Source organism: Anabrus simplex, chromosome 9 (genome assembly GCF_040414725.1).
Source record: "Anabrus simplex isolate iqAnaSimp1 chromosome 9, ASM4041472v1, whole genome shotgun sequence".
NCBI lineage: Eukaryota > Metazoa > Arthropoda > Insecta > Orthoptera > Tettigoniidae > Anabrus > Anabrus simplex.
In genome coordinates, this window is record NC_090273.1 from 70074109 (window position 1) to 70088702 (window position 14594).

General features: G+C 39.7%; 1 protein-coding gene across 1 annotated transcript in view; it reads right to left on the minus strand.

Moving 5' to 3' along the window:
* Positions 1-14594, minus strand: part of LOC136880867 (myosin-3) — a 299781-nt gene that overhangs the window by 237817 nt on the left and 47370 nt on the right. Inside the window, exon 7 of the mRNA XM_067153408.2 lies at positions 12709-12804. Coding sequence (XP_067009509.2) covers positions 12709-12804 — 96 coding nt within the window. The remainder of the gene's footprint in view (positions 1-12708; positions 12805-14594) is intronic.

Sequence of the window (14594 nt, forward strand, 5' to 3'; positions counted from 1 at the left end):
TTATACTGCTGTCTTATATCCGATTCGACAAATTTGACCATTGGTCAGTATTGACCAGGTTCATATACAGTAATATACTAATATACTGGCGTAGTCGGGGGGGGCGGGGGCAGGGGGGCCGTCCAACCCACAAAAATGTTTCCTGAAACTAGAGCGAGGATCAGCCGTTGTTTTACGTACGGTATGAACAACTTAAAAACTTACGCCAAAATGTTAAATTAACGTAGCAACAAAGAATCTACTAGCAAGGCTCAATAGGGCCATACATAATTCTCCATATTTGTACTGCTTGAATAACGGAAAACACTAGGATTGTGATGTGCGGGGATATTTCCCTGTAGAAGCCTCAGTATTGGGAATGTAACTGTGTGTTGACAAAAGTCAAGACATGAGGAAAGGGGCAATTAGCAAGGGATTACTCAGTAGGGGCCAGAACGTGATCACTGAGATAACAGGGGCCACAGCCATAAACAGTTGCAAGCTTACTACATCATGTCAGCTTTTGCACATTGGTTCCCAGAAACAACAATGACCTAGCGATCCTCGGGTTGTGCCGTGGTTGAGAGATGTTCTGTGTTTAAGTTGCAGCATTGGGAAGACTGTGACAGGATTGTGAGCTGCACTTAGTTCCTCATTTTGTGCCATATAAGCAACTTTTTTTGCAGAGGAACCGTTTTGCCACTGAGAAGCCAGAACTATGTGCATCCTTGGTAAGTTATGAAAAAGTTTTTTTTTAAATTCTAACAGTAGCAAGATAATCGCGGATCCATACCTAAGTTCGATAGGTAAGCCTATATATTTTGTCAAATGGCCAGGAACGGATTGGAACCTCAAATGGCACTATCAAAAGTGTGGGTAACTATTTTGTAATTGGCGGGTGTGATAACTCAGTTCCAATGGTTCTATCTTCACATCAGGACGGCCCAGGCTTGAATCTCAGTCGATGCATGAAACATTTTTTAAATGGGAAGTCACCTTCCATTGATACGGATTCTACTTAAAACACTAGATCCCGTCCCTTACCTTTCTTTATACTTTTGAGCAATAATCGTACCATTTATGGTGGTGTGTTTTGAGTATCCAACCATTCTTCGGGCTTACCTTGTACCTTAAATGGTGAGTGGATGCAGTGGCGAATGTCATTTTGAATGTTGACTGGGAGGGTTTGTATGGCCGTTTCTGTTTCTGCCAAAGTTTGAATTAACTCCTGTCTGTTTTTGAAACTATGCCAATTGTGATTTGGCCCTTTGCCTAATATTTGTAATTCTTGTTCTGTGCACAAAGACAGATCCCCAAGGCAGCGCGGAATAAACATCTTTCCAAGATATGATAACGTGAGACAAGCTGCCCTAACCAGAACAAGAACTACAAATATTAGGCAAAGGGCCAAATCACAATTGGCATAGTTTCAACAACAGACAGGAGTTAATTCAAACTTTTTTCATTAACAACAACTTTAAGGTAATTGAAAAAGACCCCACCCAAAAAATTCAAAGGAATTTGAAAGGAATACTGAAGCAAAGCTCCTTCCTTTTTAACGACGAAGAAATTCAAAAACTCATAAATATGAATCCAGGACTTCCTAAAGCAAGAACTATGCCTAAATTACATAAAAAGGACATACCTATGAGACCTGTAATTAATTTTTGGAAAAGTCCCACATACAAATTCTCCCAATTTATTCATGAGTTCTTGACCCAAAAATACGTTTTTTATACCAAAACCTCGGTAAAAAACTCCAAGGAATTTTGCAATGCTGTTAAAGATTTCAAATTAATTTCTTCTCACGTAACATGTTCCTTCGACATTAAGGATATGTACACGAACATTCCTATAAAAGACACTATTAAGATTATAAAAACGAATTTATTGGATCACAAACATATCAGTAAACCCGAAATAGAAAACTTTTTAACTATCCTGGATTTCGTATTGAACCATAATTTCTTTTCTTTTAATAATAAAATATATCAGCAGGATGGATTACCAATTACATATACCTCGATTATTTGGAACACACTCAGATAGTAGGCCACATTGAAGGACTAGATCTATGGCTACGATATGTTGATGATACCTATGCCATAATAAATGGAGAAATCAATGGCAGTCTAAGTATTCTAAATATTTTAAATGGTTTAGACCCTAACATTAAATTTACAGCCGAAGAAGAAGGTATGCTCAATTTTCTAGATATTCAAACAATTCGGAAAAACAACATTTTCCAATTTAAAATTTACAGAAAACCTACTTTTACACTGACCACAATAAAAAGCGATTCTTTACATCCCATTTCACAAAAGAAATCTGCTTACTATAGTTTTGTCAACAGGGCCTTTGAAAAACCATTAACAGAAACTGACAGAAAGAAGGAACTATCTTACATTCGTCAACAAGCCCTACATAATGGTTTCAGTCTGAAATTCATCAACAAGATCATCTCTAAATGCAAATATCAACAACAAATTAAACTTAAACAGCAATCAGAAAAGACTAAGAGGTACGTCAAATACACCTTTAATAACCCAAGGATTTATGAAATCACGAATTTGTTTAAGAAATACAACGCCAAAGTAGCTTTTTCAACCAAAAACAATACGAAACATAGATTCTTTAATCACAATAGAGCCAATAAACTTCAGGATGATGAATTCCAAGAATCTGGCATTTATAAGTTGACATGTACTCGGTGTAAAAAAAACATGTGGGACAATCAGGAAGGAGCTTCATAATAAGATATCAAGAACACGTCAATGCAGAGAAATACAGAAGATTCTCTGCTATGAGAGCTCATATGAAAGAAGCGAACCACAAATTCACTAATATCAAACAGGACCTTCAAATCATAAGATCAATAAAGGAACACTAATGAACAACCTAGAAAACATCTACATTATTCTTGATAAATTAGAAAATGGGGAACGGAATCTTAAAGGAATGAATGAGCAAAAAGACCTCTTATACGAGCACATCAGCAAATACATGGAATGGGTTGACAGACAACAAATAAGATGAAAAAATGAAACAATCAAGCACGACATCGCGGAATCACTGCTAAGTCTCCCTCCTCCCTCAAATGATGTACTAGATGATGACACAACTCCACTTCCCTTTTCTTCTGTGAATTGCACGAACAATCAAACCGTGTCACATCGCTACTACACTAGGTCGTGCACAAAGACAGATCCCCAAGGCAGCGCGGAATAACCATCTTTCCAAGATATGATAACGTGAGACAAGCTGCCCTAACCAGATGACCGCCATTTTATAACAGAGAAGATACCAAAGAACTTTTACCAATCAAACAATCGACACAGCAAATATTTTTTCCAGAACCTAAAGATTAACGCTTGTGCTTATTGTCCAATATTTTTCATCTAAGTTTTCCTTATACAGCTGATGAAGACCACTAAGTGGTCGAAACATGTTCTGTGAGTGATAATGTATATTTAATTTTGCCCAACGCAAAAAATAAAGTATTGATTAGGTGGTTCTTTAATTATACTCGTACCAGGCAAGTTGGCCATGCGCGTAGAGGCGCGCGGCTGTGAGCTTGCATCCGGGAGATAGTAGGTTCGAATCCCACTATCAGCAGCCCTGAAAATGGTTTTCCGTGGCTTCCCATTTTCACACCAGGCAAATGCTGGGGCTGTACCTTAATTAAGGCCACGGCCGCTTCCTTCCAACTCCTAGGCCTTTTCCATCCCATCGTCGCCATAAGACCTATCTGTGTCGGTGCGACGTAAAGCCCCTAGTAAACAAAAAAAAATTATACTTGTTGATTATACTCATTGATACGGTCATGAAGTGGACAACTTGCAATAATTGAAACTGTTCGCAAAATTGGTAATATCGTTCTTCGTTTGTGAGGAAGTAGAATCTTCATTTAATTTGTCTTCAAAAAGTAGCCAGTTTGGTACTACACCCCATGAAGGTGACTACCTTCCAGGTTGTAGATATTTTGATTATGGGAGACTCAAGGCCAACTCTAATGCACCTAAAAACAAGGCTGTATCTTCCCCATCCCATGCCTTTCTTAACTCTGTCAGTGCCAGGAATCGAATGCAGGATGCCGTAAGTCAAATTCTAAAAGAAGGAGACCTAAAAGTAGCCAGCTGGCCCCGCGGTGTAGGGGTAACATGCCTGTCTTTTACCGGAGGCCCCGGGTTCGATTCCCGGCCACGTCAGGGATTTTTACCGATCTGAGGGCTGGTTCAAGGTACACTCAGCCCACGTGTTTATAACTGAGGAGCTATCTGATGGTGAGATGGCGGCCCCGGTCTAGAAAGCCAAGAATAATGGCGGAGAGGATTCGTCGTGCTGACCACATGACACCTCGTAATCTGCAGGCCTCCGGGCTCAACAGTGGTCGCTTGGTAGACGATGGCCCTCCAGGGTGGTTACGCCATGGAGTTTGGTTTGGAAAAGTAAACAGAGAAGGAAGCGACACCCCTGCAAGCCTCTTTAGCTTTCAGCTAGTCCTTCTGACTGGCCTCGTGCATTTAGGACAGTTGGAAAACGTACGCCTTAATAAATGCTCCTCATGAAACCTTTGTAAAAATACTAACTGCATCTATTTATAACAATAATCACAAACGCCTCCTTTTCATGTGGCTCAGTTGGTTGAGTCGCTGTCCGTCCGAGTTCGCAGGTTCAAATCCCAGCTTGGAACGGTGGTCCTTAAAACTGTGTGAAATGGCAACAGCTCTATAACGTTGGTTTCTGACACATTAATAATAAAAAATATAGATACGAATATTAGCATCACAAAACTGTAACTTTATACTACGGTACTATATTCTGTATCCCAGGCTTGCGAGGGAAAGTGATTAACAATTTGTTTTACTATTACAAATTATGAGTCTCATTAAGATAGCTGTACTGGAGTACAGAATATAAAACTTTCAAACAAATTTATTTGAAAACCACCATTCCAATACTTTAGTACTTTAATACTTTAGTATTGGAATGGTGGTTTTTAAATAAATTTGTTTGAAACTTTTACAATTTGCTTTACGTCGCACCGTCCGGCTCCATGGCTAAATGGTTAGCGTGCTGGCCTTTGGTCACCGGGGTCCTGGGTTTGATTCCTGGCAGGGTCGGAAATTTTAACCATCATTGGTTAATTTCGCTGACATGGATTCTGGGTGTATGTGTCGCCTTCATCATCATTTCATCCTCCACATGACGTGCAGGTCGCCTACGGGGGTCAAAAAAGCCTTGAACCTGGCGAGCCGAACATGTCCTCGGACACTCCCGGCACTAAAAGCCAAACGCCACTTCATTTCATTTACGTCGCACCGACACAGATAGGTCTCATGGCGATGGTGGGATAGGAAAGGCCTAGGAGTGGGAAGGAAGCGGCCGTGGCCTTAATAATTAAGGTACATCCCCACATTTGCTTGGTGTGAAAATGGGAAACCATGGGATACCATTTTCAGGGCTGCCGACAGTGGGGTTCAAATCCACTATCTCCCGGATGCAAGCTCACAGCTGTGTGGCCCTAACCGCAAGGGAAACTAATAGGACAAGGTAAACCCTACCTAGCATATGTTGGGACGTGTATTTTTCTTTAACAAGTAACGAAATACGTATCTATTTCCATACACTTTACATTCTATATTTATGTATTTATTTGTTTGTTTATTTATTTATTAGTGCCTTCAGTACAGTGGCGAAGTTAGGGCTCCAGGCCCCCTTGTACACTTAACCACATACTAATCATAATCTTAAATAAAATACTGAGATACTTAAAATAGTTAAAACTACATAAATTAATAGAATTGAAAGTAAATTTAAAAAAATTACTAACTAAATTAATATTAAAACTAATTAATATTAAAAACTCTTAAAAATGACTAATCATCAGGCAAGCACACATTCATACTTCAACCATTCAGTCAGCTGTCGTCAGCATGTAGTCTCACAGATGACCTTAAATCGTGGTTTAAAAAAAGTACTTTCTCTGACCTGAACTGGCAGGGTATTCCATAATCTGGTGACAGTCACCACAAATGATCTATTAATTTTATTTGTGCAGTGCAGTGGAATAGAAAGAATGAAACTAGAACATGTATTTAAGTTCTGAAATGATGATAAAAAGATGAATTTAGAAGAAATATACAGTGGCTGACTTTCAGCTACCACTCTAAACACCATCGTTAAAGTGCGTAGCTGCCAACGTTTATCAGACATCAGCCATGAGACAGCCTGATAGTATGGGGTGATATGAACATCATACCCGATATTGTAAATAAATTGCAGGCAGGAATTCAGTGCTCGTTGAAGTTTAAGTGTTTATTCTCTCGTCATGTCAACTAAAATAATCAAGAATAGGGAGAATGAGTGTCTGTATTAGTTTGGCCTGTAGCTCAAATGGAAATACATCCCTCTGCCGTATAAGAGGGTGAAGAACTCCAAAAATCTTTTTATGTATTTCTTTCGTATGATCAAACCAATCAACTGTTTCATTCATCATTCCGCCGAGATTTGTAACTGTTTTACTGTAGGGAATAATGTTACCATTCAGTAGGATAGGCAGGATTGCGACATTGTTTGAGCAGCTCAGTAATTTTCGTGATCCAATTACGATTGCCTGAGATTTTGTGCAGTTCATTAGAAGAGAGTTTCGTTGTGCATATACACTGAGTCGTCGGAGGTAAGTGTTAATATCTTGTCTTGCAGTGTCGATATATTTGAAGATCGTCAGCACAGAGGTGGTGTGTGTTATTTCCCGTCACAGATGGTATGTCACTGATATAAATACAGAAAATTAGGGGCCCTGGAATACTGCCCTGTGGGGCAACACTAAGTTTCATTTTCCATTTAGAGGCTTTGTCGTTTACTGTTACACGCTGTTGACGGTTACTCAAATAAGAACTAAAAACCTTAAGCGCAGCCAGGTCAAAATTTTGCAGTTCCACTTTCTTTATCGTAGTCAGAATTACTATAGTCTCAAAGATGCTACAGAAGTCAAGAAGGATAAGTATGGTGAGCAGTCGTTTGTACATAGCATTTCTAATGTCTTCAGTAACCTTCAAAAGTGCTGTCGCGGTACCCTTCTTAAATCCAGATTGCACAGGGTCCAAAAGAGCATTTTTATTTAGGTATTCCAGAACTTGCTCGTATACTAAATGTTCAAAAGCTTTAGAAAGCACAGGGAGTATGGACATAGGACGATAGTCAGAGGGTGACTATGGGTCTAAACTCTTAGGTACCGGTATAATATTGGCTGTTTTCCAGACAAGAGGGGGGGGAAAAAAATCTAATTCCCTCCTTGGGAACTTAGAATTTCCAAGAGGGAAAGTTCCATTTAGTAAATAGTAGTTCAGTATGCGCGTCAGTATAGGCAGGACAGCACCCCTAATATTATGTATAAAAGTAATATCATCTACACCTGTAGTCTTTGATTTAATCGAGTACAAAGCCTTTTTAACCTGATTTTCTGTGACACTCTGAAATGTGAACGTTGGATTGGCTGGAGGGGATGGCGGTGAGTCTGTGCAGTTAATTGGGGTAGGTTGAATATTTATTGTACTAAAGTAATCGTTCAGTTCGTCAAGTGGAATGTCAGGAGTTGTCTGTCTCTGTTGATGTTTTCCTATTCCCAGAGCTCTAAGTTGGTCCCATGCGCGATTAAAATTTAAGTTGTTAGCTAAATTCCGGAAATATATACATTTTTTATTTCTGATTAACTGCTTTGTGTGATTTCTTAAGATGCAGTAAGATTTGAAGTCTGTGTTATCTAGGGTTTGTTTATAATGTTGAAATAATGAGTCACAGTGGGCCATCAATCTCTTGGCTTCATCATCTAGCCATGGACAAGAAGGGCGAGAAACCTGTATTCAACGTGTGTGTGTGTATTTCTTTGCCAGATTATTTCTATAAAATGTCACTTCTTTATTGCTTATCACATTACCATTATTATAATAACATTACCGTATTTATTCTAAACCAGAATATTGCATCTTTACTCAAAATGTTTATTCCTGCATTCATTTCACTTGTACTCGGAATATATGAAATGCTGCTGTTATGTTGGGATGGAAGTAACAGAGGTACCCGGGGGCGGGGGGTTGTCGTCCAAGGAGTCCAGACACCCCAGGAGTTTTAACGAATGCACTTTTATTAAGCATTTTATATATAATGTAACCTTTCATTGCCCTGTCTCAGTTTCATCCTTGGCTTTGACAATATGAAAGTGACTGAGGTATGAGCGATGCTAGTAATATAAATCCTTATGCAGCCAGTCCCTGTTATGAATGGTGTGAAAATATCGCTCATAGGGTCAGTTGATGCATGCATTTCAGAGGGCTTGGCAGACTGATATGTAATAGCGACTTCTGGCTCGGTGAGGAAAGCAGCGGGAAACTACCTCACTCCTCATTTCCCTAGTATGCCTCTTCAGTGACGTCTAGGCTGTCTATGGCAGCTGTTGACGGAGCTGTGGAGGATCAAACCAGCCTTCGGGCTGAATACCCAACATACATACATATATAATGTATATTAATATTAGCTTCCGGAGTCCAACTCATTGGCTGAATGATCAGTGTTGAGGCCTTCGGTTCAGAGTGTCCCAGGTTTGATTCCCGGCGAGGTCGGGGATTTTAATCGCGTCTGATTACTTCTTCTGGCTCAGGGACTGGGTGTTTGTCCCAACACTTTCCTCTTCATATTCAGACAACATACTACACTACTAACCACCAAAGAAAGACACAACAGTGATTACATCCCTCCACATAGGGTTGGCGCCGAGAAGGACATCCGGCCATAAAACAGGGTCAAATCCACATGTGTGACACAGTTCGCACCCGCGACCCTACAGATGTGGGAAAGGTGGGGGAAGAAGAAGATTACTATTAGCTTCCGTAATCTGCCACTCTTACTGGATCCAAGGACACTTATTTCCTTTTTAGGTATTCTACACAACCTAAATTCTGGGAGTTTGGACACCTATCAAAATAAAATTCTGGATGAATGCTCCCCCCCCCCCCCCCCACTCCAAAACTGAAATCCTGGCTACACTACTGGGTACACTACACAACACCAACAAAGCATGATTTTGCCTGACCTGATGTAATCAGTTACACATTTAGAGCTTAAGGAGTCACTGATTTCCGTACACTGCCGTTCAACAATGGCCACAAATTTAATGGTAAACCAGTTTAGCCTAGAAAGGGTTGTAACAATAACAAGGCGAAGAATTTAACTCTGGCAGTATAATAGTTGATTTTTCAATAGGCCTACACTTAAGTGGGCTATAACAGAACAAACAGTAGCAAGAAACATTTTATGTTTGGCCGATTTTTCTAAAGAAAGCATCTGATATTTTAATACATATTTTGAAGTGTTATACAACGTAACAATAATCATTGTGTTTTAAAGTGTTCCATTATGTTTTAAAGTGTTCCATGAGAAAAAGCATTATCAAGAAAGGGTCATTTTTTGTGTATGTGTGAAAAATAATGTTATATATTGATGATGTATTATGTAAAGCTGAATAATGTTAGATCTTAAGATATACTATTTGCTTTACGTCGCACCAATACAGATAGGTCTTACGGCGACGATGGGACAGGAAAGACCTACGAAAGGGAACGAAGTGGCCGTGGCCTTAACCCTCAACTGGTGACGTGGTGTCTGGCAGACTCCTTGTAGGAGATACATGTACACCCCTAAGCACACAATCGGAAGCGAGACTTTTGGTTTGCAGTACCTTTTTATCTCTCTGTCAACAAACGTTTCATCATTAGAAATTCGCCCTCCGTATTATCGTTCTCTCCTCAGAGTGTAGACAAGTTTCCAAGTGGCTTCGTAGACACCACGTCACCAGTTGTGTAACATTTTAATGTGTGGATTCTTAAGTTGTACGAAGTGAACTCATAGCTTTTTAATTTTTGTTCGTAATTCAACAATGGCAGACCGTGCTGGTACATCTCGACCTATAAGGCCTGAAGGTCCTGGGTTCGAAGATCAGGTAGCACAGTGGTTAGATACAGAATTTAGTGATGTTGAAAATGGTGTGGACAGTGACTTTGCTATTGAAAGTGATCATTGTACTGACTCGGAAGAAGAAGGCACAGGTAGTGAAGGTGAAGATCAAGAATGCGCAGAACAGCATTATTACTATGGTAAAAAAACCTGTTATAAATGGTCCGCTAAAGAACCTACTAGAAATTTACGCACACCAAGTCACAACATAATTCGGTTACCTGCGTTACGTGCTCAAACAAGAATTGGCAATCAAATAGAACCTAAAACTGCCTGGAATTTTACATTTTCCAGGGAGATGGTGCAACTTATAGTTCAATAGACTAATGTCAAAATGCGGAATATGAGACAGAAATACAAACGCATGGATCGTTCCGAAATTGACGACACTGATGACATGGAATTTGAAGCTCTTTTAGTATTACTTCTCTACCTGCTTGTTTCAAATCAAACAATGAAGATATTTCTGCAATGTAAACAAGTTATCAAAAGTAATATTTCTGTTCGTTTACGAAGTTTCACAAGATATGTGTGGCATGTATATTGATCACTTCGTAATTTGAACACTTAGGCCACTTTTGCTCCAAAGGGTTCAGAAAAAGATAGACCCTATATGTATTTTCTTGAGATTAGTGAAAACATGCAAAGAAATATAATATGTGATTCGGGTGTGTATTGGACGAAAAATAAATCAAATAAGACAAATTACAAATATTTGTAATATTTTTGAATATTTTGAAAGTGCAAAAATTAGTGCATTGCAGGTTTTTGTAGTTTCAGTGAATGTGTGATAAACTTAAGTTTTCTGAAATGATTATGTTTCAGTCTGTGTAGGAAAGTAGTTTTTGAGCCATTCGGATGCATATGAGGGACTATGATGCAATCTAAGTTGAAACCTAGATTTCTTCTTTATAAAGTGACATACACTTGGATTCAGAATTGTTTTAAATTTTTGGTGCAATGGAGTTGGTAATAAAATGTGTTAAACCATTCGTCAAGATATGCCTTTTCAATATAAAATGAATAAACCTCGCCTTAATGAAATGTGATTCCATTAAAAATGCTCAAATTATAGACGTCTCTCAGACACCATGTCACCAGTTATGTTCCTTCCGGAATACGTCACCAGTTGAGGGTTAATTAACACGTTCACTACTGGCTCCTCAGTGGGTGCTTGAAACCTCCAGCCCAGCCTTTTTAAATCCCCTCAGCTCTATAGCGCACTATGTTATATGAAATGTTACTGTAAGAAAACTATCGTAAGTACAATATTGAAATTTTCAACATACCATTAGGATGATAACTAGTAGTGCTTCCCCTCATAATGACTGCTGTCGCTAAAGTGCAAAAACGACAAAATGTTTTCGAACCGGGTTCGTGCCATTGTTTTCTAAAAAATCGGCGACCCGAAAATAGTGTTCTCTGTCCAGTACATTTTCAAATCTGGTTTTTGAATTACTCCCGTTACAAACATTAGTCCTAAAAACTTTTCATCTCATTTACGTCGACCGGTTTCCACGTCTGAAATATAGAATGTTTAGTGAAAGGACGTGGCGCTGCACTAATAACTTGTTCCGCGTAAAGATTTGTCTGATCCGCATATATATTCAAGGAAGTCGTCATTTACAAATAAATGAAGAAAGATAATTTCGTTGCTATCTTCGATCTCAACATTTAATCCTACCCAGCCAGTGAAATTGATTGGAGGTGGGCGATAAGACAGATGCGTATCGGTTATTTGAATGTGCTGAATTTCACTTTGCCCATAGTCTTGGTATGTCATCATCGGAATTGCTATCGCTATCACTGGAATCATCGTTCAGTAGTATGTCTTCAATTTCTTCACTTCGAATACTGTCTTTGTAACTCATCATCTTGTCGCGACACAAAAACTCACTTCAATATAAACCCTCACAAGAATATCATGACTGGCTTGGGTCTGTGTTTACTCAAAGAAAAAAAGAAGGAAAGCATTGGATTGTACCCTCTGGTCAGGTAGTCAGGGCGAGGGACTGGTCATTTATATGCCATCTACGGTTTCCACCATGAACTACGACTTCATGCGAATTTTGCACTAAATTCAAATGACGTTTACATCGCGCGGCCTTAAAGCCTTAACTCAGATACGGTCCCACACATAGGCAGCTTTTAAATACCTTAAGGCGTCTATGGGAGTGAATGTGTTAAGATACAGCCCCAGCATTTGCCTGGTGTGAAAATGGGAAACCACAGAAAACCTCTTCAGGGCTGCCGACAGTGGAGTTCAAACCCACTACCTCCTGGATGCGAGCTCACAGCTGCACGCCCCTAACCGCATGGCCAACTCGCCCAGTGATCGTAAGGTATGGGGAATATTGATGTATGTTGTAGAAATCGCTGATGAAGGGAGTTGTACATGTACGAGTGAAACATTGTACAAAATTAAAAACTGATAATACATTGACAGGGTGGACCAACTGTCTTATATCCTACATATCCTCTGTAAAAATTGAAAATTGTCAACATGGTCTCTCAATGAGTGTTAATATCCACCTTTCTTATGAAGCTGAGAAGCAGAATCAAGCTGATCGGGGCTTAAAAGAGATGGATTCATGTTTGTTATCTTTCCATTTCTATGCTCCCTCTTCCTACAGTTACGTGTTTGTTCAATATTGTTCATTTTCAAGTTCCTATCTTTATACAACTTTCATGTTGAATGGCTGAACAGAAATGACTTACCTCTACATTTGAGCTACTGGTGGACTGAACTACAGTAGAAAGTTCTCCGTGTTGATGAGAAGAAGGATCCCGCTTCTTATCCATTGTTATCACATTCTAGAAACAATAACATATTATTTCATAGTAGAATTAAACTAACTCTTGTACTCTACATTGTTAGTCATAAAAATTTTAATATCAGGGGACCAAACCTTGAGGTTGGTAAATACTTCAAATATTTGGGAAGTAAAATAATGCAAGATGTGAGGTTGGATAAGGAGATCATCAGAAGGGTAAAAATGGGAAATGTGTTCTACCAGAACATAAGGAACTTGGTGTGGAACAGAGAAGTTCCTATGAAATATAAAAAGATAATGTACAAGATGTACTATATCCCTATATTAACATATGCATCAGACACCTGGAGACTGACAGCAAGAGATGAGAGTAAAATTCAGGCCAGTGTGATGAAGTTTCTGAGGAGTATGATAGGGAAAACAAGGATAGACAAGAGTAAGAAATGTTGAGGTCAGAAACGAGATAGGGGTAGAAAAACTGAGTGATAGGATGGAGAAGGATAAAATGAGAACGTTTGAACATGTTATGAGGATAGAGGAGGGAAGGATACTGAAACAAGTGTTGGAGGCTAAGATAGAAGGAAAGAGGGCAAGAGGGAGGCCCAGAGCAAGAAGGATGGACTCTGTCGAGAACAGTATAAGAAGACTGGACTGGAATACAATTACTGAAGAGGAGTGGTGGAAGGAGAGGCAACGGTGAAGAAATGCTATCAACACTCCGACCTGACAGTAGCTGGACAAAGGGAAATGAAAATGATGATGATGATGATGATGCTGATGATGATGCTGATGATGATGATGATGATGTAAGGTTCATATTACCAAGTGCAAAAATAAGCCTTCTGTAAGCCCCATATGTCTGGCAATACCGAGAGGTGGCCTGTGCAACAGAAAGCTTTGTATGCAATTGTTGTCCTTAATAATAGCATCATAGGTCTTTTAAAACCTGTGATGTAATTGTTTACTTTTTTTTTTTTTGCTATTTGCTTTATGTCGCACCAACACAGATATGTCTTATGGCGACAAAGGGATAGGAAAGGCCTAGGAAGTGGAAGGAAGCGGCCATGGCCTAAATTAAGGTACAGCCCCGGCATTTGCCTGGTGTGAAAATGGGAAACCATGGAAAACCATCTTCAAGGCTGCCGACAGTGGGGCTCAAACCCACTATCTCCCGACTACTGGATACTGGCCACACTTAAGCGACTGCAGCTATCAAGCTCGGTTAATTGTTTACTAGATTTCTGAAAAGTAACACTACAGTTCACTCTACCATAGGCAAGGGGTTCTGTATGCAGCTCTAACACTCTCAGAGATCACAGAAATCCCCACAACGAAGAGACGACACAAAATACCAGTACAAAGTGCACTAGGAAAGTTTTGCAATGCGCAAAAGCGGTTGGCTGGACACCCCTGTTATGATGAGGGATGAAAAGAGGGGTGAAAACCGGTCTAGAAGACAGCAAGGCACGACCCTCACACCAGTTGTTACCAAGCAGTGAGACTGAAAGCAAGTTAAGATGTCAGTGTGGTCTAAAGGTGAATATCGCGCAATTATCCGCTACAATTTTGCTCGTGGATTAAATGTTGACCAGTGCCTGTAAGAAATTACTCCTGTGTTGGGGAAAGACTGTCCACATCGGGCAACAATTTTCTCCTGATACAAAGAGTTCCAGAGGGGAAATATTGGGGTTGAAGACGATCCGCGTTCTAGGCGACCATCTGGATCAGTGACTGAGGAAACATTGAAGCTGTGAGGAAAATGTTGCAGCAAGAGAGGCAGTTGACATATCAGCAGGTAGAAGAGACCCTCCACATCCCTGCACCAGCTAT